Genomic DNA, 27,000 nt, shown 5'->3' on the forward strand with positions numbered 1-27,000 from the left:
TTTTCTCTCCTCAGGAGAGGGGGCATGGGTTTGGCAAAAAAACACACAACACCCCTTTATGAGACCCCCACCAACAGCACTCAGTACACAATCACCCATCAACACTAAAACTACCGAAAAGTCCTATCAACATCCCCATACCTCTCTATCTCCATAACTTCCAGGTACCTATCTAATTCTAATTTAAACTTATCTACTGTTTCTGCTGCCACTACCTTACTACTGTCTTAACTCTATTCTTTACTCTCACAGAGAATTAAGACTGCAGTAACGCAGGGGACTTTTACTCAGAGAGTAGTTAATGCATGGAATGGTCTCCCTGGAAAGGTAGTGGGACCAGAAACAGTAGATAAGTTTAAATTTGAATTAGATATGTACCTGGAAGTATTGGAGATAGAGGGGTATGGGGATGTTGGCAGCACTTTTAGGTAGTTTGAGCATTGATGGGTGATTGTAAACACGTGTACGGAGTGTTGTTGGTGGAGGTTTCATCAAGGGGTGTTGTGGATGTTGTGCTTTTCACCCAGGCTGATGCCCCCTGCCCTGGAAAGAAGGGGAAAAAAAATTACAAAAACTACATCCCCACAACCCCCCCCCCCACAAAAAACACTTAATAATAATAAGAAAAACATTTTTCATTTTCTTATTTTGATCTTGTGTTGATAAATTGTTGTGGTGTCGATGTGACGCAGGCATGATTGGCTGTATGGCCTCCACCTGCGTCTAGTTTCCTTGTGTGTACCTCACTCCAAGAAACTGGATTTGAGTACCTGTACTGTATTGCAGTAGATCAGTGAAAAGGTCAGTCCAGGGCTGAAAAGAAAATCTACACCAGGACAATCATATGTTCCTTGTTTGTTTTGTGGTAATAAATCGATTTCTTGTAAAAACACTTGTCATGGGTTTTTTACTCCACGTACGCAAAGCGAAAAGCGGGGTTAAGCAATTGGTTCACTTCTGTCTGTCTATCGACAACCGTGAGTTTATGATGGAGGAACAACTTGATTTAAATTGAAAACGAACCTGTAGTTTACTGTACTTTGGCTCTGAATTTGTCCAACCGCACATGTGCAGAGAGGAGTGAGATAATATTTTCACTCTGCCTGGCAATTAAACACAACTGAAAATCATTCCAAACAGGAAAATTTCTATAGTTTCTGTTTATCTCATATTTTGGGATGACATTCTGGCTGTCTCTGCTCATCAGTTTAACCTATCAATGTACCTTTGACAAATTCTGACTACAAGTGAAGAATCCTTCCTTGCAGATGGGATAATTCCCCAGAATTACAGATTGGATAAGTCCTCCAGAATTACAGATGGGATAATTTCCCCAGAAGTATAGATGGGATAATTTCCCCAGAATTACAGATGGGATAGTTTCCCCAGCATTACAGATGGGATAATTTCCCCAGAATTACAGATGGGATAATTTCCCCAGAATTACAGATGGGATAATTTCCCCAGAATTACAGATGGGATAATTTCCCCAGAATTACAGATGGGATAATTCCCCAGAATTACAGATGGGATAATTCCCCTGAATTACAGATGGGATAATTTCCCCAGAATTACAGATGGGATAATTCCCAGAATTACAGATGGGATAATTCCCCAGAATTATAGATGGGATAATTTCCCCAGAATTACAGATGCAATAATTTCCCCAGAATTACAGATGGGATAATTTCCCCAGAATTACAGATGGGATAATTCCCCAGAATTACAGATGGGATCATTCCCCTGAATTACAGATTGGATAATTTCCCCAGAATTATAGATGGGATAATTTCCCCAGAATTACAGATGGGATAATTTCCCCAGAATTACAGATGCGATAATTCCCCAGAATTACAGATGGGATAATTCCCCAGAATTACAGATGGGATAATTTCCCCAGAATTATAGATGGGATAATTTCCCCAGAATTACAGATGCAATAATTTCCCCTGAATTACAGATGGGATAATTTCCCCAGAATTACAGATGGGATAATTTCCCCAGAATTCCAGATGGGATAATTTCCCCAGAATTCCAGATGGGATAATTTCCCCAGAATTACAGATGGGATAATTTCCCCAGAATTACAGATGGGATAATTCCCCAGAATTACAGATGGGATAATTTCCCCAGAATTATAGATGGGATAATTCCTCCAGAATTACAGATGGGATAATTCCTCCAGAATTACAGATGGGATAATTCCTTCAGAAATACAGATGGGATAATTCCTCCAGAATTATAGATGGGATAATTTCCCAGAATTACAGATTGGATAATTCCCCTGGAATTGGCATATTTAAGTACTGTATATGCCATGCATCGGATGATGGTTCAAGGAGAAATAGAAGGTCCACTTCCAACCAAAACACTTTCCTCAACTTGATTTGGAAAATCCCACCACATTTGCGAAACCACCACATGATTTAATGGGGAAGAGGTTAATCATGATAAAAGTTTGGGAACATGTGGGAGGGGGTCGAAAGGATTGATATCTAAATAATAAGTAACTTTTTAATGGAGGAAGTCAAAAGGGTCACCAGAGGCACATTTTCAGCTTTCATTGTGAGGACTGGTTGACTGCATCATGTTGCGTCTCACCTTCCTCCAGGCCCTGCTGTGTTCCTTCCTTCTTTCCCAGACTGAAGCATCTGTGAGGTGAGGGATACAATTCTGTTCAAATTCTAAGCCTTACTTTTCATATAAAAATCCAACCCAGCATTCAACCCAAACCCAAACAGCTTTCAGACTGGCCTGGCAGCGTATGCACCCGTTGAAGGATTTTGAGCAGTCCTGTCTTTTTGTAGATAGCATTTTAGTTACTATAACTCAAGTTATTTTAAGGGCGTTAAGGGTCAGTTACAAAATGTGGATGAGTAACGCATGTAGTTCGAACCAGACACGAGCATAGGCAAATTCCTGAGAGCCATTATTGAACTACCTGGGTTTTTTGTCTCAACATTTGAAAGCCAGAAGCATTATATTTCCAGGTTGTTCGTCCCGTCCTTCAATCCCTTTCCGTCAGTCTCCTTACGTTATTGTTTTTTTTTTTTTTTAACCACTATGACTTGTGAACCACTGGAGGGATTTCAACCAAACTTGGCATAAGTATGGACTGTAATACAAATATGAACTGATTCGATTTTGGGTTCCAAAGATCAATTAAGACTAAATATTATTTTATATTCATCAATTCGTTCAGGTTGCTATCACTACATTGAACGAATTGCCAAAGAGCAAATTCAAAATAAAAACATATGAGTTCCCCTACAAGGAACTTAAATGCAGGAGGATGTCATCACGTTCGAGTCGAGTTTAAGGAATTGCTGAAGTTTCCACGTGACGTTTATTTGAGATCAAACATATAACAGTGGGTTTACGTCTAACGTGGGGGAGGCATATACATACATATATATATATATATATATATATATATATATATATATATATATATATATATATATATATATATATAGTACATATACATACATACATACATATATCGATGCATTCACGTCAAATTCTGTTTTCTATGTTCTTGAAAAGCAGAAATAGTGACATGGTGATGCACCTTAGGCAAATGGAATGTTGATTTCACCCACACAAGTTCGTTTGGATGAAATCCGAAGTTTGGAGAGGTTCGATGTCTGTGTGGACATGTTAGTTCAAACTACACCATGCATTAAATCTGTGTGAGCACGGTTGAAGCATTTTGTCTGGCGTCACTCGTTGAGTGTATAACTTGCTAGTTAGTGATGCTCACGTTGCATATATAACACTGGTCAACAATTTTTTACTTTCTGAATGTTGTCTAAATTTCTACAAGTGAATTAGGGTATTCTGGCACTGCTGAATCAGGAAATGGCATCCGTTTCTCTCCATCAGGTCAGGTTTTTGTGCTAAGTTGATTTGAAAAAATCAGATCTTGTGACAAAATCAATTACATTTTTGTGGCATTATCAGCTGATTTTTGTCAACACATATCATCCTAAACATGTTTTTAAGAAAAAAAATGTTTTGCCAACAACATTTATTGATTACATGATAGAAACATCGATTACTGTCATCTGAATGGTGGGCATTGATAAAGGTAAGTACAAATAAATTGCATGTTGCGTCACCACTGTTCAAACTTCAGGGCTTGAACTTCCGTTTCTTCGAACTCCTGGAATGTTCAGCGGCAGGGAGGTCTCTCTTCAGATTCCAACAGTAGTCAGCCATCATGACTGCGTCCCAGCGACCCTGATACCTGGTCTCCATCTCCTTCATGTCCTGATGGAATCTCTCCCCCTGCTCGTCACTCATTGAACCCAGGTTCTCAGGAAACCGGTTCATATGTGAAAATAGGTAGTGCATCTTGATGCTCATGTTGCAGCCCAGGTTTCTGAAAGCAGTCAGCATGTTGTTGACAAGTTCTGCGTAGTTTCTGGCCTTATTGTTGCCAAGAAAGTTCTTCACTACCAAAACAAATGTCTTCCACGCTTCCAGTTCCACTTCGTTCATTGAGTTTTTGAACTCTGGATCTCTGATGAGCTGACGGATCTGAGAACCATCAAAGATGCCAGCTTTCAACTTCTCCATGGTCAATCCTGGAAAAGCCTGGCACAAGTAAGTGAAGCAGTCACCATCTTTGTCCAGAGCCTTGGTGAACTGCTTGATTAAGCCGAGCTGGATGTGCAGCGGTGGGAAGAGTATTCTGTCTCTGTCCACCAGAGGGTCGTTGATGACGTTCCTTTCTTTGCATGGCACCAATTCCTCCCGCACAGGCCAGTCCTTCTTCGTGTAATGCTGAGCACGGTCCCTACTATCCCACATGCACAGAAAACATGGGTACTTGGTGAAGCCAGACTGTTGTCCCAACAAAAAGTTCACCATCTTCAGGTCAACACAAATAAACCACCTATGCTGATCATAACCAATTTTCTCCAGCACGTACTTCACCGCTTCATACTTCTCCTTCAGTGTAGTCGAGTGAGCGATGGGTACAGAGGCAAACTGGTTGCCGTTGTGTAGCAGAACACATTTCAGTGATCGCTTGCTGCTGTCAATGAACAGTCTCCAATCTTTGGGTTCGTACTGTGGCACTCCAAGAGTGGTACTGTGGCATTTCAAGAAATACAACTTTTTTGTATCACATTATTACAAAATCTGCCCCATTAACTTTAGTTTTGATCCACGAACTTTATGCTTTGCCTCACCAATTTTTGGAAGATTTTGAGGTTTTATGACTTCAAACTGATCCCTTTTCGACATAATCACCCAGAACTATCGTACCTGAATACTTCTTGTCATTAAAATAATTATTTCCAATCAAAACAATTATTTGACATGACATTTTACCCCCACCAACTTCTTCTAAAATGCTCCACACATGCGTACATGTGAACAAAAATGTAAAAAACGACATGTGGCCATATCTCAAAAACTTGACCTGATTGAACAAAACTAATGTGAGTTTTGGATTCAGCGCATCAGATTCGTCCTAAATCAGCTTAAAAAATGCAGACAACAAATTTGTTGTTGACCAGTGTTATTTATGGTAATGTGGAAAGTTGTCATGTGGTCAACCCCCATGCCATCTCATCACGGTACCGAGTTCACTTGTTGATGCCTGACATTTATTAATTACTTGCAAATACCAACTGTCACTTCCCTGACGGGGATACTAAAGGTGGGGGGGGAGAAAAAGAGGGGGGGTAGAGAGAGGAGGGAGGGGGAGCCAGGAGGGGTGTGGGAGTGAGGAGGGGTTTGGAAAGGGAAGGCAGTGTGAGGTGAGAGGAAGGGAAGGCAGATGTGCAGTGGAGCATTAAATTGCGATTCATACTATTTCATCAAAATGATTCTGCATAGAATAACTGAAGATGGAAACAAAATTATGTCTGAAATCCATTTTCTACCAGTCATACTATAAATACTGCCCAGAGACACACTGCTCAGACACATCCAGAGACAAACTCCCATCCAGACATAAATACCGCCTGGACACGTTCAGAGACAAACACTGCCTGGATACATCCGGAGACAAACACCATTTGCACATAACCACCGTCAAGATATGTCCAGTGAGAGGGAGAGAGAGAGGGAGGGAGAGAGAGGGAGAGAGAGAGAGAGGGGGGGGAGTAAGAGATATGTGGTAGGAGGGTGCTGCACTGTATTGGAATGGAGTAGAGCAAAGATGGGACAAAGAAAGAGAGGGATGGGGGTAAGAGAGTTAGCAGAGAGAATATGTTATGCTTTATGAACAACGCGCATGCACACACACACACACGCACGCACGCACGCACGCACGCACGCACGCACGCACACACACACACACACACACACACACACACACACACACACACACACACACACCACACGTGTTTGGCCGATATTAGCAATTTTGTGGTAATCAGCAGGTTGGAGTCAGTGTGATTACTGGTTACAGTACTTACTGTATGTAACCCAGAAACCTTGGGTAGATTTCACCGAAAAACAACGTTGCATTTATTTAGACGTTTCAAGGATATGTTCACAAACATCAATCTTAATAAACAGCTGCCTGTAATGGGTGGAAAAAAATTTTGACTCCGTAACTTAGAAAACACGTTAATATGGCAAACAGCTCAGAAATCGGGTGTTATTTCACCACAACTCACTCAGGGTGACGGAGCACAGACCACTCGCTGAAGGTGACAGAGCTCAAGAACCACTTGCTCGGGATGACGGAGCACGAACCACTTGTTCTGAATGACGTGGTGTGGCAAAAGCATTTGCAGTGAGTGAACGATTCACTCAGAATGACATAGTGCAGTACGACAATGTTGATATCAACAATGGGCGCTCGGCAAGTGGCTTAAGCACTCATGCAAGCACTCCAATTAAATGGTTGATGAGGAACGGCTGGCCAGGCTGTGGCTGCATACTACATAGGATCCCTTTAACTTTAAAATCGGTCTTCACTGCACATGCAGCAGTTAATGAAATAAAATGAATTTGTTCAAATAATGACCTTATCCACAAATGAGTTGCAGCTTAATGTTGAACAATCCTGGAGACATCATAAAGTTCAATCGCCCATGAAATAAAAATTGCAGATAATCTGCCATGTTGCCTGCTCGTCTGTGCTCGCATCACGTAGTACATCGTTTGTGGTCCGCGCAAATGTTATAACTTTTTTTTTTAAAACGTTCGTTTTTCACCAGATTTGTTTTGATTTCCTGCAGAGCATCTCGCGAAACCACCGAAAATATAGACACAGATCTGGCAGATGCTATGGATAGACAGTCCCTCTGAGGTACAGAGCGAGAGGTCTCGCAGTGAATGCATTAAGTCATATCGCTCAATGACGGTGGTTAATTTTGTTACATTTCTAATTTTTTTGCTCACTCAATATAATTCTCCAAACTAGAAAAAGATAAGTTTAATGGTTTGGAAATTTCACATTTTCTTGTGTATATATGAAGAAGGAGGGAACATAGATAGCCTTGCTTGCTTAAAGTAAATCGGTATATCGGCTTAGTTATAAGACTCGTTTATTTGTTTAAATTATCAGATTTCACTCCAGGTTTTGACACTTGTTTAATCCAGACGATATCCTATTACCAAACCCGAAATAATATTTTGATGATATACTTCAATTAGTCAATGAGAGTAGATTGGGGAAAATTGTATCACATAACGCATGAAATCGCTCCAGCTCCTAATTTTAAAACTATAGTAGTTACAAAAGAACAGGCATTCGATAACATGAGTGAAGAAAGTGGAAAAAAAACAACTTTATCGTTAAGAAATCGTTGCGGCCTGTTCCAAGTCAAGGCAGCGTTGAGCAGGCCAAAAAACATGGCGGCTTCAGACCCCAGCAAGGTTACCTGGGATACGCCTCAAAACCCCAGAAAGCGTGGTGGCTGAGGATGTGCCTGATAAAGGACACAATTAAATAAGGCCGTTAATTATCTTTATAGGGTGTGTTTTATTAAACCAAAACATTTCCTCGGAGTCTTTTTAATTTGCATGCAAAGTTTCAGGCTGCTTGGTCTTATGGTTTTAGAGTTATGGAGGAGACACACTGATGAATAACACACACACACACACACACACACACACACACACACACACACACACACACACACACACACACACACGCACACACTGCCATTTATCTGTGTGGATGAATGCCAAAGCCGTAATGGAAAGAAAATTCGAAGGAATCAACACGTTGTGGAAGAAGAAAATAATTATATTAATGTACTCTCAATAATAATTGTTGCTGGTGCTTTATAAATTTAATTTTTATGCTATAAGTCGAATTGGCTGTCAGTTATGCTTCCTTTTACCCAAGAATCTTTGACCTAAATGTTGATAAAAGGAATGTCTTGCTAGGGAACAAAGTGACCTGGTTGATAACATCAACTTTTGCCATGATTCTTTCACCTAGTAGACACGTATTGCAGTTGGAGTTCTTTTGCCAAAGGCTTATCAGCCCCCTCCACTCCCACAAAAGCATATAAATACCAGGAAATGTAATCTTAAGTTATTGCAAATCATTGTGGATGTTTTCCATCTCAGTGTTTTTGAACTCCATGGTACCATGTTAATAAAAATTATCTGATCAAATGTACTTTCCGTTGTGGAGAGTGAATTAATTGTTTCAAACAGATTGAGTAACAGGATTTACATCGAGTGGGTTAACAACAAAATTCTACCACAACGTACTTCATTACTATTGAGTGAAGAGCATAATTCAGGTTCCAGAAGGTTCTATTCCCAATTCTTAATACTGCGCTGAATAAATGTAACAAACCTATAGTCGACCATAAATCCAGCCTCCTCAGATCTACGGTATGCACACCATGGTATGATTATCGTGAAAAGACGTGCATACACATGGTCCATGACTGACAACATTCCTTGGTGTGTTCATACTTCCTGCAACTCATTTGAAATCCCACCAAGGTTTCTGCAGACGATTTCTCAATTTTACTCTTCTTTTGCATTTGATGTTCAGATATATTTTTCTGCCACATGTTGTTGCAAAAACGTTGCGTTCATGCCGATACTTTCTCACTCCCTCGCAGCCTGGTGGTCTCAGCACCAAATGTGCTCAGAGTGGGTACCCCTTTCACCATGGCAGCGCATGCAGAGGGGGCAACCCAAGACGTCCGTGTCCTCCTCTCTATTATGAGCATGAGCCTCGGAAACCTTCTGGGGGAGAAACCGATCGTTCTCAGCAAAAAGAACAATTATGCAGGCATCGTCAACATGACGGTCTGTTCACTAAATTTCTGTTTCTTTCTTTTTACCTTACTGTATTCTTATAATTGTTTTAAAATTCAAGGGTGGGATTGAAAAGACTTTGCATTGGGTTCAACAACAGTGATATGAGAGGACTGAAGGAGTGCAAGGCAGTTGCGGTGAATGTGAACCTGGATTTTGGGAGTTTGACAAATCCTGCCAGGAACCCCAAAGGGCGGAGGAGCTCCTTGTGAGCCAAAGGCCATCCAGATCTAGTGCCCAACTGTATCTGCGGACGTCCTCCTGCAGGTGGGTTACTTTTTTAGGAGGTTGGTGGTAGGAATTGCACTCCGGCCACCGTAAAACCCTTCATTCCGCAAAACCCATAAATGCAAAGAAATCTGAAAAGCTACTTCATGGGGTATCTCCTGTGAGCTGCCCTCTGCAGGGCAGCACAACAAATGATGGGATTGGGGCAAAGCCTTCGGAACCCCCAATCCTTGATGATAGGAGGAAAAGTACGGGGTAAACGTCATGGGTAAGATCACGGTGGAGTGTGGCGGAGTGGTGCGGATGTGTCATCCAACAGACGGCGGTCTCCTTGGGTTAACCTGAGGTGGTCCCTTCGGGAGGGTGCCTGGAATGTCCTGTCCCGAAGAGAGGATGATCACCTGTCTCTGTTATTATTTGAGCTCAAGCGTTTGGACATCGGTATTGCAGCACTCTCTGAGGTTCGGACACCGGATTGCGGCAAGATCATGGAGGGTGTTTACACCGACTATTGGTCTGAATGGTCTGATGGTTACCATACCCAAGGAGTTGCTGTGGCTGTGTTCAATAAGCTGACTCCAATGATAATTGAGGTAACACCGGTCAACGAGCGTATTTTGAGAGGAAGGATTCATTACTCCTTGGGTATTTCCCTGGTCTCTGTATATGCTCCGACTGAGGCCAGTGATCTCACCGTGAAGGATGCATTCTATGCCACACTCGAGTCTGTGGTTGATCACTGCCCCAGCCGTCATACACTTCTCGTCTTTGGTGATTTCAATGCATCGACTGGAACTGATAGGGATGGTTATGATATGTGTGTTGGTCCCCATGGGTCTGGAACTGTGAACCAGATTAGCATTAAGTTCCTTGACTTTTTCAAGAAGTCATGGACTTAGGGTGGCTGGTTCATGGTTTCAGCGCCCACAAGCTCATCGCTGGACTTGGTATTCCAACGCTGGCGGTGTGGCAAAGGAGATTGACCATGTGCTCGTTGATGGTCACTCGTGGACGATCCAAAACTGCAGGGTCTATCCGGAGTGCTCATTTCCTCAAAACCAACCACAGGCTTGCGGTAGCAACTCTGAAGTTGCAGCATAACATTGGAGAGGATGCTACCATCCCAACATTGGATGGATGTTGGCAAGCTCTAGGATGAGAGGGTAGCTGAGGAGTTTGTGAGCAGGCTGAGTGGGGATTTGGGTGGTCTGTGTGCTTTGAGGAATCCTGAAGAGCTGTGGAGTGCCTTCAAGACCACCATCCTTAATGTTGCCGGTGGATGTCTTGGAGCTCACCTTTGGGAAAAGAAGGATTTTGTCTCTCCAGGGACACTGCATACCATTGTCCAGAGTCGCAGGGCCAGGTTGAATGGCACAGCTGAGCTGTTCAGGGAGTTGAGGCGTAAAACTGTACGTGCGCTAAGGGTGTACAAGGAGGGCTATGTGCAAGGAATCTGTGAGGGGGTAGAGCATCACCTGTGGTCAAGTGATTCTTGTCCTGCTTACAGGGGAATTCGCATATTGCGTTCCTCCAATCCCGTCCCTCGGTGTACTGCTGTTCGAGCAGAGGTTGGTGGGGTCTTGACAGAGCGGTCTGAAGTGAAGGCTCGCTGGGCCGGTTACTTTGAGTGGCTATACCAGGCTGATCCACCTGGTGTCGAGTTGGATGCCAGGGGTGTTACTATCCTGAATGCTGACCCTTCAATGAATTGTGATCCACTTTCGTTTGTGGAAACACACGCTGTGATGAACCGGTTGAAATGGGGTAAAGCTTCAGGGAACTGTGGCATCCACGCCAAACTAATCAAGGCTGGTGGAAATGCTGTACTCATGTCATTGCATGCAGGTCTATGCTCTGCCTGGAACACAATAATCATCCCACCTGACTGGAAGAGGGGCCTTGTTGTCCCTCTCTGGAAAGGGAAGGGTGATCGCCAGGACTGCAACAACTACCGAGGTGTGACGCTGCTCTCAGTGCCGGGCAAGGTCTTTGCTCAGATAATTTTTGATAGCGTTAACCACCATCTGCTTGAGCCCCATTACCCAGAGCAGTCAGGGTTTACACCAAAGAGGTTAACGATTGACCGTATCCTTTCCCTTCAGGTCCTCACTGAATGCAGATGAGAGTTTCGGCACGGGCTGCTTGCAGCCTATGCTGATCTCTGCAAAGTGTTCGATTCAGTGAATCTGGATGCCCTTTTGCAGATTCTTCATCTTCGTGGGGTGCCACCAAAACTGATCAAACTGATGTCTGAACTCTACTGTGGTATTGAGAGTGCTGTGAGATGTGGTGGTACTATCTCAAACTTATTTCCAGTTATTACTGGAGTTCATCAGGGTTGTATACTGCCCCCACACTTTTCAGCACTTGTATGGACTGTATTTTGGGGAGGATGTTGGAGAGATTAAGCTGCGATGCATTGTTTGGGAATGTTAAGATCTCTGACCTTGAATTTGCAGATGATGCAGTCATCTTTGCAGACACTTTAGATGTCCTTTTGGGGGCCCTCGAGGTGCTGAAAGACGAGTCAGAGCAGCTGGAATTACAGGTTTCCTGAATCAAAACTAAGATCCAGGCTTTCAATGACATCTTGGAGCATTGGATGCTGCTGTCCTGTCTGTACCTGTTTGTGGCGAGGTATGTTGAGGTCACGGAGAGATTAACTTTCCTTGGCAGTGATATTCATGTCTCTGCTGGCTGTGACCAGAGATAAATAAACTTCTGGGTCAGGCCTTGGGAGTCATGGATTCACTGGATAATGGGGTGCTGCACTGTCGGTACCTGTGCGGGAGGACGAAAATACGAGTCTTCAGGTCCTTGGTGCTTCCAGTCTTGCTCTATGGATGCGAGACTTGGACTCTGACCAAGGATCTGAGACAGAGACTCAATTCCTTTGGTACCAGGTCTCATCTGAGAATCCTTGGCTATCGCTGGTCGGATTTTGTGTCCAACGAGCGGTTGCAGAGAGAGAATCGGATGAGATTTGTTTCCTGCATAGTCCGTGAGCATCAGTTGCAGCTGTATGGATATGTGGCTCATTTTCCTTACGCTGATCCTGCTCACCAGATTCTCTCAGCGAGGGAGCCTCGTGAGTGGAGGAAGCCATTGGGCTGACCATGTGCCTCGTGGTTGCAGTAGGTTGATAAGTATCTCAAGGAGATGGGGATGGGTCAGGCATCTGCCCAGGGGATGGCCAGACGGAGGCCTCTGGAGTATCAGCAGAAAGTGGATGCAGCGACGCGCTGCTCCGGCACATGCTGCCATACCTGACCAGATCTGACATGGAAGGGGTTGCTGAAGAATGTATTAGACATGGATGGAAGAATGAAAGAGTTTCACTTCAAATTACATCAGTCTTTTTCTACACTGCCTTGTAAATTTTTTGTGGCAATACCTGGAGATACCTTACCAACATATTTACATGATGCTGTGTGACAGATATTGCCTCGAAGAATGGATACACGAAGAAAAACGTTTGTTGAACTTGTCGCTGAGTGCCAAGGAGGCGGTTGCCTCATGAAAAAGACCATTCCTCTTCTGGTTTCCTTTGATGGTGGTCACCTGTTTGTACAGACCGACAAGCCTGTGTACAATCCTACAGAGAAAGGTATAACCTGAGCTTGTATTGACACTGAGATACACTCCAGCTTGGGCTAGAGGAGGACCAACTGGCTGGGATTGATCAGGTGTAGCGAGTGTTGAATTCCTCGTGGAAATCTATGGCTGAACCATGAATGAAGACTTGTGTTGAGATTTTAGTGAAGGTAACTCGTATCAACAACTCCATAACTCGCAATGGACAGACAGTTTTGGAGAGGTATCTAAGATGAGCAGAAAGTTGGTCTTTTCGTTATGTTTGAGAGAATGGAAAGGCTGTACAAGCAATGATATGTGCCACACCCTTTTCCATTCCATTCCACAGTGAAGTTCCGTGTGTTTCCAATGGACCTGAATCTTGTTCCATCAAATAATGAAGTCACCATAGACATTTTTGTGAGTATGACAATGTTTTTGACCGAAACGTTATTTGCTCACATTTTGAACACATGCAGGAAAGCTAATATGTCTTATTTCTTCATCCCAATTCCATCAATCACCTCCAATGATTCCTCACAAAATCGTGTACAGTGTATATTTATTTATCTTACCTTTCCTGTAAACCCTCGTGGTTTACGATCCATCGATTTGCTATGTACACATATGGGGTGAAGGTCAGACTCGTGTATACATATGGTGCGAGGATGGGGGAAACATCAGATGTGCATTTCTCGGAAACACAAGGTTCCTGATTTCACAATTTGTTTTCTTTATAAATCATTGTTTTTGAGGTCTAGTTTATTGTTGTTCTTTCCACTAGTTTTGTTCTGAAGGCTTTTTTTTATAAGATTGCCAGCCATTGAGTCCTGAACATGTTGTAGTTAAAAGTTTTTGCTGTATTGTTTGCTGATGTGTGTTTTAAGTACTAGCAGAGTACCTGCCCCTATGGGCGATCTTGTTCCAAGCATGTAACGGGTTCTTCTGAGGCATACCTTTATTTGGGTGGTGTCCAGGCAAGTGACAGATCTGTGTGGGCAAAAAATACCCCAAAAAAATGTGGGTTACGTGCATGAAGCAAAAACATACCTACTGCTTATAATTCAAAAACACCACACTGCACTGTAAAACGTGGGGACAGATATACTGCAATGTAAAATGTGGGGACAGACATACTGCACTGTAAAACGTGGGGACAGATATACTGCACTGTAAAACATGGGGACAGATATACTGCACTGTAAAACGTGGGGACACCAACACCGCACTGTAAAACGTGGGGACACCAACACCGCACTGTAAAACGTGGGGACACCAACACCGCACTGTAAAACGTGGGGACACCAACACCGTACTGTAAAACGTGGGGACACCAACACCGCACTGTAAAACGTGGGGACAGATATACTGCACTGTAAAACGTGGGGACAGATATACTGCACTGTAAAACGTGGGGACAGACATACTGTACTGTATAACGTGGGGACAGACATACAGCACTGTAAAACGTGGGGACAGACATACTGCACTGTAAAACGTGGGGACAGACATACTGCAATGTAAAACATGGGGACAGATATACTGCACTGTAAAACGGGACAGATATATTGCACTGTAAAACGTGGGGACAGATATACTGCACTGTAAAATGTGGGGACAGATATACTGCACTGTAAAACATGGGGGCAGACATACTCCACTGTCAAACGTGGGGACAGATATACTACACTGTAAAACGTGGGGACAGATATACTGCACTGTAATATGTGGGGACAGACATACTGCACTGTAAAACGTGGGGACAGACATACTGCACTGTAAAACGTGGGGACAGACATACTGCACTGTAATATGTGGGGACAGACATACTGCACTGTAAAACGTGGGGACAGACATACTGCACTGGAAATGATGGAGACTTGTAATACCCTCCCCTACCTGAAGGTGGTGCTACATGATACATATTTACATGGAGAATTTGCATCCCTCCCCCTCCCAAGACCACTGGCAAATATAAAAACACCCCTAAACATTAATTGGGGTTATGCTGATCCTCTGTAACAAGTCTGAATGTAATTGGGCCAGAACTGGAGGAGGAGTAGCCCGACAAACAAAGGCACAAACTGAGAAACACACAAACACCGGTCCGTGAATCATTGTAAGAATTCCGTCTGTTGCAGAGCCCCGATGGTGTTTTGGTGGAACAAAAGCAAAGTGTTGCAAGAAACCTTATCATCAGTGGAAACCGTTTTATCATCCCTCCAATAGCAAAGTAAGTTTCCACTTCAATCCACATGTGCTTCGAGCTTCAGTTCGTGATTTGTTTGACTCCATGAAGTTTGTTGAAAACTCCTCTTTTTTTTACATCAACCTCAATTTAAAGTTTTTTTTTCCTTGTTTGGTTTATTTACTTTGTTGTCTTTCTTTATTTGCCATCGCATGCATTCCTGGGCACATTTACCCTCTTTCGACCACAAAGATCTGGGAACTGGCGAATCGTGACACATTACAGTAACTTTCCAGCAGTCAATGCGACTGCAGGATTTGAGGTCAAAGAGCATGGTACGTTCAACCTCCTCTTTCTGTTTGCCTGTTCTTTGTATGTTTCATCAATCATTGATTTGTCTCGTCTGTCTGTTTGCTCATAGATAAACTTGGCATGGTTTGTTTTGCATTGCCATGTCAACACAGGGATCATGATTATTGGATTCCAGGTTTAAAATCCCATTATGTTGATTTGTCCATTGTATATTAATGTCCTTGATATTCATGCGAAAGTGCAATCATGTCTCCTATTGTCCCCTACTCCTGCATGCGATTTATGCGTGAGCTTCAACATGAGCCTTACATCAGTATACTGTAATAAAAATCGATTAATTAATGTTCTCATTGTGCAAACATGAAAACACTGTTAGAAAAGTGAGCGATAATAGAAATAACACACTCACTGGAGGTGCTGACTCACGCGGTGGCTTTCTTGTGCAATATACCACCCAGAAGGCACTAACATACATTGTCGTGTGAACTAATTTTCATTTTATATTCTTCCTTGGGAGCTCAAAGTTGAACTCGTCAAAGATATTCACGATATGAAGCGGTGTGCCAAATTTGGTGATCCCATCTACTCTCATTGTCGAGTTATTCTGCCGACAAACAGACAAACACACAGATGGCTGACCCTTTTGAAAGTCTTTGGGACAAAATGTTCAAGATCAGGTTTGAACCACCAACCTACCAGACTCAGAGAAGACACTCTAACCATAACACACCAAATGTGGTTGTGCTTATCCTTATAATCAACAAAGAAAAATAAATTTCATCAACAGTAGAAAGCACATACCGATTGAAAAGCATAGTTTTCCCATCATTTTGAAAGACTAGATCGTTGTACAAAGTATCTGGAGATATTGCTAGGCTTTCATTCCGTGAAGTAAAGCATCCCTATAAGTATCTCTGGCATCCCAAGGATGTTGTTCCTATTACTTTTTTAAAGCCCTCACTTGAAATATTTATTTTTTCTTTTCAGTTCTTCCAAGATATGAGGTGAAAGTGAAGCCACAAAAACATTATTTTGAGGCAACTGACAAAAGTATGAAGGTCAGCGTGACAGCCAGGCAAGGCACCTCATGTTCTACGATCCACCTGAAATTTCAAAGCATATTGAATCCACGAGCTGAACCGTCGTGTGGAAAACTCATAAAATGGCATCCACTACCTCCACTTCCATCCCCCCTCCCATCCCCACTTACACATACACCACGTGCACCACATGCACCCTTCTTCTCTTCCCCTTCCATTTTCTTCTTCTGGTTCATCTTCTGGTTATTCTGCCTCTTCCAATCTTGAAGATTCTTGTAGAACTTGTTTTAGTGTGTGTGTGTGTGTGTGTGTGTGTGTGTGTGTGTGTGTGTGTGTGTGTGTGTGTGTGTGTGTGTGTGTGTGTGTGTGTGTGTGTGTGTGTGTGGAGTGAGTGTGTACTACAAGGACAAAGAAAAGCTTCGCTGGATGGTGCTGTCATCACTTCAATGGGTAGACCATTACATGCCTTCACCGTCCTGGCGAAAAAGGAATGCTTATTATAATCGGTCCTTGATCATTCATTAATTTTGATAACCATGTTGAGTGTGTATCCAGCTGTTTTTCTCTGTACCATTTTGAGTAAGTGTGTGTATTTCTTTGTGTAAGGATCCCACACAGTGGCTCCATATTCTATCAGAAGCCTGACAAGGGCTTTGTATGCTTTGCCTTCACGTCTGTAGAGTTGATGTGCAAGTTCCTTCATAGGGAAGCCAAAGTGTTGTTAGCTTTATGCTATACATTTGTGATGTACTCATTCCTTTTCAGATCAGAAGTGATGGCAATAGCAAGATATTTGGGAGAAAGCAACCTCAGATCATGCAAATCCAACCGAAAGGAACCTCAGATCATTCAACAAAGGCTGCAACAACTGTGTGTCTACTCATAGGAGAGCCAGAAAACAACATCTGTCCAATTTCAAGAATGAAGTTTCAAACTTGTCTCCCTCCTCTAAAACCTGGTGGTGCCTTGTCAAGTCTGCCTCTGGTGTATGCTCCCCTTCCATCCCTTTCCTCACTTCAAGTGGCACCAGAACCGACTCCCCTTGAAAGAAGTCTGAATGCCTCAATTCTGGGTTTGCTTCAAAATCTTGTGCCCCTAATCCCCCCTCTCTGCACCCATACTTCCCATTCGTACCAAATTTCTCCTGGATTCTGTGTCTTTTGCAACTGAAAGGGTTGAATTTTTTTTGGAAACCCTCAACTCTGACTCTGCAACTGAACCGGACAGTAGCTGTGTTTCCTTAGAAGCCTGCTCTGCTGCTCTTGAACTTCCACTTTCTACCCTTTTCACCCTGTCATTTACCATAGGTCATCTTCCATCTGCTTTGGAATCAGCCAACATCACAGCTTTACATAAAAAGGTTCAAAAATGGATTCCCTTAACTACAGACCAATTGGCTTACTCCGAATCATCAGCGTGGTCATGGAATCCATCATCGTAGTTGACATAAGACCATTTCTTTTCTCCAACAGCCTCATCTCAGATCAACAATTCTGATTCAGACCTGGTCAGTCTTCTTTGGACATGCTGCTTCTCCTCTCCCAACAATGGATGGAGGCCCTCAATATTGTTAGTTGTCAGTTGTCTCAATATTGTTATTGCCCTCAATAAGTCAGTTGGGGCCCTGGGAGTTTGGGGGTGAAGAAGGTTATAAATAGAGAGGGAAGGAGAAAGGAAGAGGAGTACGTAAAATGTAACATTTGCTCAATGTGGACCACGTCAACAATGGGGGAAACAGAGGGTTCTTATTGTTGTCAGAAGTGTGAGGAAATCCCCCACTTGAGGATAGTTATTACTGGGTTGAAGGAATGCATCGATAATTTGCAGTAAGTAGCAGAATGTGAGAAATTTGTTGATAATAGTTGGTTTCGGTTGTGGAGTGAGGTTGCTGAGGATATTGGAAGTGGTGACGGTGCAACGGGGATGGCCGGTGGTGATGGTGCAACGGGGGCAGGCGGTGGTGATGGTGCAACGGGGGTGGGCGGTGGTGACGGCGGTGCAACGGGGGCGGGCGGTGGTGACGGCGGTGCAACGGGGGCGGGCGGTGGTGACAGTGCAACGGGGACGGGCGGTGGTGATGGTGCAACGGGGGCGGGCGGTGGTGACGGTGCAACGGGGGCGGGCGGTGGTGACGGTGCCACGGGGGCGGGCGGTGGTGGCGGTGCAATGGGGGCGGGCGGTGGGTACGGGGCAATAGGGGCGGGCGGTGGTGATGGTGCAACGGGGGTGGGTGGTGGTGACGGCGGTGCAACGGGGGCGGGCAGTGGTGACGGCGGTGCAACGGTGGCGGGCGGTTGTGACGGTGCAACGGGGGCGGGCGGTGGTGACGGTCCAACAGGGGCAGGCGGTGGTGACGGTCCAATGGGGGCGGGCGGTGGTGACGGTCCAACGGGGGCGGGCAGTGGTGACAGTCCAACGGGGGTGGGCGGTCGTGACGGTCCAACGGGGGCGGGCGGTGGTGACAGTCCAACGGGGGCGGGCGGTGGTGACAGTCCAACGGGGGCGGGCGGTCGTGACGGTCCAACGGGGGTGCGCGGTGGTGACGGTCCAACGGGGGCGGGCGGTGGTGACGGTCCAACGGGGGCGGGCGGTGGTGACGGTCCAACGGGGGCGGGCGGTGGTGACGGTCCAATGGGGGCGGGCGGTGGTGACGGTGCAAAGGGGAAGGGTAGTGGTGATGGTGCAACAGGAGCAGGCAGTGGTGACGGTGCAGTGGGCACGGGCAATGGCGGGGGTGCAGTGGGCGTGGGCAGTGGCAGGGGTGCAGTAGGTGCGGGCAATGGAGCGGGTTGCAGCGGGTGTGGGCAGTGGTGGAGTTGCAGCGGATGCGGGCAGTAGTGGAGTTGCAGCGGGTGCGGGCAGTGGTGGAGGTGCATCAGGTGCGGGCAGTGGTGGAGGTGCAGCGGGTGCAGGCAGTGGAGGTGCAGCAGGTGCAGGCAGTGGTGTAGGGACAAAAATTGTTAGACATGAGGTTTGGGAGACAGTTTTTGTGGGTGATGAGATTATTCAACATGTTGATTCTTCATTCTGCAGGAAGGATTGTAGACACAGAATTCTGTGTCGTTTTGAAGGAGCGGGAGTTAGGGACATTGAAGGAAGGGTAAATGATGTTGTTCTCGGTCATCGCAGGAAGAAGTTGGTTGTGGTACACCTCGGTGTGAATGATGTTGGGAAAGTTTACTCAGAAGTTTTGAAAAATAGATACAGGATATTGGGAAATCGGCTGAAAGCAAAGGGTGGTGAGGTCATGTTTTCTGGGATCCTCCCAAGATTAGGAAACAATATAGAAATTATGAGCAGAGAGACAGACATCAACTAATGGCTGGAAGAATGGTGTAGGGAGGAAAATAGAATTTCAAGAAGGGAAAAGTTAAACATATTCTCTGCCATTGCCAGAAGTTTAAATAATAAGATGGAAGAGTTTGAAGCCCAAGTAGATAGCGAGGAGTACGATATAGTTACAGTGAGTGAGACATGGTTTAAGGAGGAGAGTAACTGGAGGACAGGATTAGAAGGCTACAAGGTGGATCGGTGTGATAGGAAGGAGAGAATAGGTGGAGTAGCAATCTTGGTAAAGGACAGCATTGCATCAAGAGAAAGGGGTGACATTAAGGAAGGAATAAATGTTGAGGATTCTGTATGAGTAGAGATTAGAGATTGTAAATACAGTAAGATACTGGCGGGATGCTTTTATAGGGCTCCAAGTGGGAAGGAAGAAGTTGAAGGAGGAGAACATGAAGAATTCAAAAGGGCATGTGGTAAGGGAAGAGTATTGATTATGGGGGATTTTAACTTGCCAGGGATAGATTGGGTCCAGGAACAGGGAAAGGGAAGAGTAGATGAGGATTTCCTAGTTTTATTCCAAGATTGCTTTTAACCCAGTTTGTAGATCAGCCCACGAGGGGGAGTGCAGTGTTAGACCTCCTTTTAAGTAACGATCCCAATATGGTAGAGGAGGTGGAGGTTGGGGAGCATTTGGAGCAAGTGACCATAACATTGTGTGTGCAAAGATTCTGTTGAGGGTTAGAGTCCAGGATAGTAGGGTGAGGCTATTGGATTTCAGGAAGGCAAACTTTGAGGGTATGAGGAGAGAATTGTGTGATGTAGATTGGGAGACTCCAACAACAGGGCAATCAGCATCAGAGAAATGGGAAACCTTCAAGGACCAAATGTGTGGAGTGCAGAGTAAGTACATTCCAATGAGGTGTAAAACTAGATGTAGAAAGAGACCAGGGTGGTTGAGCAGTGAGATAAGGAATACTGTTAAGGAGAAGCAAAAGGTATTTATTAGGCTTTAAATAACAGGACCGGAGTTAGATTTATATCATTATCGGAGTAAACAGGGGCAAGTGAAGAAAAGAACTCGGCAAGCCAAAGAGAGTATGAGAAGAACATGGCTAAGAATATTAAACATAATAACAAGGCTTTCTTTAAGTATATCAGGGGAAAAGAACAGGTTTGGACCAATGTGGGCCCATTGAGGAATAGCATCGGGAATGTGGTTAGTGATGAAGGTGAGACGGCAGGCTTATTAAACAGGTATTTTTCTTCAACTTTTACACAAGAACAGTCAGGAGAATTGCCAATAGCTGAGAGTATCTATCAAGGAGGTGAGGAAGGGCTTTTACAGAAGATCCAGGTCAGAGTGGAGGAAGTAAAGGAACAGTTTAGTAATCTAAGAGTAGATTAGGCTCCATACCAGGTCCAGATAATGTGCAACCGAGAGTATTGAGGGAGGTGGTTGAGCAGGTAAGTGAGATGTTAACGGATATTTTCAATAGTTCACTGGAGTCAGGACAGGTACCGGAGGATTGGAGAGTAGCAAATGTAACACCATTATTTAAGAAAGGATTCAGAGAATAATTGGGAAACTATAGACCTGTTAGTTTGATTTCAGTTGTGGGAAAGATGTTGGAGACATTAATTAGGGACCAGATGAGGAACCATTTAAACAAATACCAACTAATTAAAGGTAGGCAACATGGGTTTACCAAAGGTAGTTCCTGTTTAACAAATCTTTTTGAGTTCTATGAAGCAGTGTCTGATTGGGTGGATGAGGGAAAGGCAGTGGACAAGGTATATGTAGACTTTAAGAAGGTATTTGATAAGGTACCACATCGGAGGTTGTTATCCGAGGTGAGGGCTTGTGGAGTGGCTGGTCAGGTAGATAATTATTGGATTGCAAACTGGCTTGGTGATGGGAAGCAAAGAGTGGCTGTGAGTGGAAGGATGTCTTGCTGGGAGGATGTAACTAGTGGGGTACCTCAGGGATCAGTACTCGGACCATTACTATTCATTATTTACATCAACGATTTGGATAGTGGGGTAAAGAGTAAGCTTTCTAAATTTTCAGATGACACAAAGCTTGGAGGTGAGGTGGATAGCAGAGGAGGTGGTGATCAGATATAGGAAAGTATTGATACTTTCATAGATTGGGCAGAAGACTGGCAGATGGAATTTAACCTGAACAAATGTAAGGTGTTGGGAATGGGAAAGAACAATGAAAATAGAGATTATAGGATGTAAGGGGTAATTTTGGAGCGTGTCGCACAGGAGAAGGATCTGGGGGTGGTAATGGATGTGGGAGGTTAGAAGGCAGCAGAGTGCCAGGCAGCTATAGGTAAAGCAAATCGGGTTTGAGGCTGTATATAAGGAGGGGGATCATTTATAAATAAAAAGAGGTGTGAACATTGTAGACGAATTTAGTGAGGGCCACATCGAGAATATTGTATGTAGTTTTGATCACCACAGTTCCGGAAGGACATAGATGCCATCGAGTGGGTTCAGCGCAGGGATACGAGATTGATTCCGGGCCGAGCTCGACTCAGCTATGAGGAGTGGCTGAAGGAGACAGGGCTTTATACACTAGAAAGGAGGTGGTTACAAGGAGATATGATGGAGATGTTTAAGATAATGAAAGGGAGATATAAAATAATTTAAGATGAATTATTCAACAGAGTAGACAGTGATAGAACCAGGGACCATAGCCTGAGAGTAAAGAAGAGGAGAGTTAAGACGGTAGTCAGGTAGGGGACTTTCACTCGGAGAGTAGTTAATGCATGGAATGGTCTCCCTGGAAAGGTAGTGGCAGCAGAAAAATGTAGATAAGTTTAAATTAGAATTAGATAGGTACCTGGAAGTTATGGACATGGATGGGTATGGGGATGTTGATAGGACTTTACGGTCGTTTGAGTGTTGGGTGATTGTGTGCGGAGTGCTGTTGTTGGGGGTCTTGTTAAGGGGGTTGTGTGGTTGATGTGTGTTTTTAAGGGAGGTTGTGTGGTTGATGTATGTTTATAAGGGAGGTTGTGTCGTTGATGTGTGTTTTTAAGGGAGGTTGTGTGGTTGATGTGTGTTTTTAAGGGAGGTTGTGTGGTTGATGTGTGTTTATAAGGGAGGTTGTGTCGTTGATGTGTGTTTTTAAGGGAGGTTGTGTGGTTGATGTGTGTTTTTAAGGGGGTTGTGTGGTTGATGTGTGTTTTTAAGGGAGGTTGTGTGATTGATGTGTGTTTTTAAGGGGGTTGTGTGGTTGATGTGTGTTTTTAAGGGGGTTTGTGTGGTTGATGTGTGTTTTTAAGGGAGGTTGTGTGGTTGATGTGTGTTTTTATGGGAGGTTGTGTGTTGGGTGATTGTGTGCGGAGTGCTGTTGTTGGGGGTCTTGTTAAGGGGTTGTGTGGTTGATGTGTATTTTTAAGGGAGGTTGTGTAGTTGATATGTTTTTATGGGAGGTTGTGTGGTTGATGTGTGTTTTTAAGGGAGGTTGTGTGGGTGATGTGTGTTTTTAAGGGAGGTTGTGTGGTTGATGTGTGTTTTTAAGGGGGTTGTGTGGTTGATGTGTGTTTTTAAGGGGGTTGTGTGGTTGATGTGTGTTTTCAAGGGGGTTGTGTGGTTGATGTGTGTTTTTAAGGGAGGTTGTGTGGGTGATGTGTGTTTTTAAGGGGGTTGTGTGGTTGATGTGTGTTTTCAAGGGGTTGTGTGGTTGATGTGTGTTTTTAAGGGGGTTGTGTCGTTGATGTGTGCTTTTAAGGGGGTTGTGTGGTTGATGTTTTTTTAAGGGGGGTTGTGTCGTTGATGTGTGCTTTTAAGGGGGTTGTGTCGTTGATGTGTGTTTTTAAGGGGTTTGTGAGGTTGATGTGTGTTTTTAAGGGGGGTTGTGTTGTTGATGCGTGTTTTTAAGGGGGTTGTGTGGTTGATGTGTGTTTTTAAGGGGGGTTGTGTGGTTGATGTGTGTTTTTAAGGGGGTTGTGTGGTTGATGTGTGTTTTTAAGGGGGTTGTGTGGTTGATGTGTGTTTTTAAGTGGGGTTGTGTGGTTGATGTGTGTTTTTAAGGGGTTGTGTTGTTGATGCGTGTTTTTAAGGGGGTTGTGTGGTTGATGTGTGTTTTTAAGGGGGTTGTGTGGTTGATGTGTGTTTTTAAGGGGGTTGTGTGGTTGATGTGTGTTTTTAAGGGGGTTGTGTGGTTGATGTGTGTTTTTAAGGGGGTTGTGTGGTTGATGTGTGTTTTTAAGGGGGTTGTGTCGTTGATGTGTGCTTTTAAGGGGGTTGTGTGGTTGATGTGTGTTTTTAAGTGGGGTTGTGTGGTTGATGTGTGTTTTTAAGGGGGTTGTGTGGTTGATGTGTGCTTTTAAGGGGGTTGTGTGGTTGATGTGTGTTTTTAAGTGGGGTTGTGTGGTTGATGTGTGTTTTTAAGGGGGTTGTGTGGTTGATGTGTGTTTTTAAGGGGGTTGTGTGGTTGATGTGTGTTTTTAAGTGGGGTTGTGTGGTTGATGTGTGTTTTTAAGGGGTTGTGTGGTTGATGTGTGTTTTTAAGGGGTTGTGTGGTTGATGTGTTTTTAAAGGGGGTTGTGTTGTTGATGTGGTTTTTAAGGGGTTGTGTGGTTGATGTGTGTTTTTAAGGGGTTGTGTGGTTGATTGTGTTTTTAAGGGGGTTGTGTGGTTGATGTGTGTTTTTAAGGGGTTGTGTGGTTGATGTGTGTTTTTAAGGGGGTTGTGTGGTTGATGTGTGTTTTTAAGGGGGGTTGTGTGGTTGATGTGTGTTTTTAAGTGGGGTTGTGTGGTTGATGTGTTTTTAAGGGGGTTGTGTGGTTGATGTGTTTTTTTAAGGGGGTTGTGTGGTTGATGTGTGTTTTTAAGGGGGTTGTGTGGTTGATGTTTGTTTTTAAGGGGTTGTGTGGTTGATGTGTGTTTTTAAGGGGGTTGTGTGGTTGATGGGTGTTTTTAAGGGGGTTGTGTGGTTGATGTGTGTTTTTAAGGGGGTTGTGTGATTGAGGTGTGTTTTTAAGGGGGTTGTGTGGTTGATGTGTGTTTTTAAGGAGGGTTGTGTGGTTGATGTGTGTTTTTAAGTGGGTTGTGTGGTTTATGTGTGTTTTTAAGGGGGTTGTGTGGTTGATGTGTGTTTTTCAGGGGGTTTTGTGGTTGATGTGTGTTTTTAAGGGGGTTGTGTGGTTGATGTGTGTTTTTAAGGGGGTTGTGTGGTTGATGTGTGTTTTTAAGGGGGTTGTGTGGTTGATGTGTGTTTTTCAGGGGGTTTTGTGGTTGATGTGTGTTTTTAAGGGGGTTGTGTGGTTGATGTGTGTTTTTAAGGGGGGTTATGTGTGGTTGATGTGTGTTTTTAAAGGGGGTTGTGTGGTTGTTGTGTTTTAAGGGGGGTTGTGTGGTTGATGTGTGTTTTTAAGGGGGGTTGTGTGGTTGATGTGTGCTGTTAAGGGGGGTTGTGTGGTTGATGATGTCTTTTTAACCAAGCCCATGCCCCCTCTCTGAGGGGGAGAAAATATTCTAAAAAATACAAAATTAAAACAACAACAAAAAAATACAAAAAATGACAATAAAAAAAAATACAATTTTTTTTGTTTTATTAATTTTTTTTTTTTGGCATTTTCTTCCTTGGATCTTGTGTTGATGGGTTGGTGTCGTGTTCGTGCAGGCATGGTGGGCTGAATGGCCTCCACCAGCGTTGGATTTTCTTGTTTATGTTATATCCCCGCTTTGTCATATTATATCCAAACCTCCTTGATCTAACTCCCACCCCCTCCCCCCTCCCCCCTTTTACACCACTCCACGCTTCCCCTCCTTCTTTACCCCTCCCCCCTTCTCTTCTCTTACTGAATTTACCATTCTTTCATTATATTTGTGCTGTTAATATGTACATTAACCCGATGAAGTATAAATTAAAATGCTGCACAAAATGAAATGTGTCTGAATGTGACCTTACCTGCTTACCTGTGACCCAATTGTGGAGCAGATACACTTTTGGAGAGCCCGTGGCTGGACGAGTGCTGATTCGATTTGGTCTCAAAGATGCAGATGGGGACAAAATCCTGAATCCACATCTCAAACATTTTCGGGTAATAACAAATGTTATTAATTCAGGGTGTACAGGTGTTCTTCATGTGTCTGTTTTCGAGTAACTGTGATAACTTAGCATTTTTAGTTCTTCAGTTCCATCCAGTCTGTGGCCTGTGCAGCCATCTTGAGGTCATCTTGTAGTTGGGTCACATCTTGCTCTGTTTGAATGATCAGATAGGTTGTGTAATCGTCTGGAAACAGTTCCACTACAATGTGGTGGTGAATGCAGCACTTTGAAGGATTGTAATTCTCAGCTAGTCTCAGAAGAATGAAATGTTAATCAGCTGTGTGACTGTTGGCTTAATGGTTAGGGTGACGGGCTTGGGATCCGAGGGTCCTGAGTTCAAATCCTGCTGTTGAATTAATACCAGATGGGGTTGACTCAGTCTGTCATCCCTCTGAGGTCGGCAAATTGAGTACCAGCTTGCTGGGATGATTGAGCCATTCGAGTATCCTGCGTCGGAGTGGCGACTCGTCCATTGTGCCCAATAACACAGGAGACTGCTTCGGCAGCACGGATGTTCTGTACTGAGTATGGTCCTAATGGATGGATGGATGGATGGATGGATGGATGGATGGATGGATGGATGGACTGCACTCTGTTTTAAAATTGCCAATCATGGGGTAACTTATCAGGGGAGTTTCTAATGATCCTCTTGTGTGTTCCAGCTTGGAGATGGAAAGATGGATGTGACTCTGGAGTTGGAGGAACTGATAGGATTCTTGCAGCCAAGGCTTAGCCTTAAGCAGTTAGCAGATGCTCACTTCTCCATCGTCATTTCAGCGACCGTCATTGCTGACTCGAGTACGTCAGGATTTGTGACACTCGGTTACATGACAGAAAAAAACAACGTTCAACGGATGCTTTTTTGATGCTTGTGGATTGGGAATTTTTTCAATCTGATCATGCAATCCTACTGTCCACACCATAATTCAATGATGTCATCACACTGCTTCTTTTGATGTTCCCATCTGAGCACATGATGGGGGCCAGGTTCAAATCCCATGTACCGTAGTGATTTATCCAATTTCTACTAATGTCGAAGTTGCATCATTGAA

At 44.0% G+C, this 27,000-nt stretch overlaps 1 protein-coding gene across 1 annotated transcript in view; it reads left to right on the forward strand.

The window, feature by feature from the left end:
- VPS52 (VPS52 subunit of GARP complex) overlaps window positions 1-27,000 on the forward strand; it is a 64,554-nt gene that overhangs the window by 7,097 nt on the left and 30,457 nt on the right. Inside the window, exons 7-11 of the mRNA XM_085855694.1 lie at window positions 2,925-2,952; window positions 4,376-4,393; window positions 9,906-9,944; window positions 22,196-22,206; window positions 25,214-25,247. Of these exons, the coding sequence (XP_085711820.1) occupies window positions 2,925-2,952; window positions 4,376-4,393; window positions 9,906-9,944; window positions 22,196-22,206; window positions 25,214-25,247 (130 nt within the window). The remainder of the gene's footprint in view (window positions 1-2,924; window positions 2,953-4,375; window positions 4,394-9,905; window positions 9,945-22,195; window positions 22,207-25,213; window positions 25,248-27,000) is intronic.

Source organism: Eptatretus burgeri, chromosome 14 (genome assembly GCF_056783735.1).
Source record: "Eptatretus burgeri isolate ZD-2024b chromosome 14, Ebu_testis_v1, whole genome shotgun sequence".
NCBI lineage: Eukaryota > Metazoa > Chordata > Myxini > Myxiniformes > Myxinidae > Eptatretus > Eptatretus burgeri.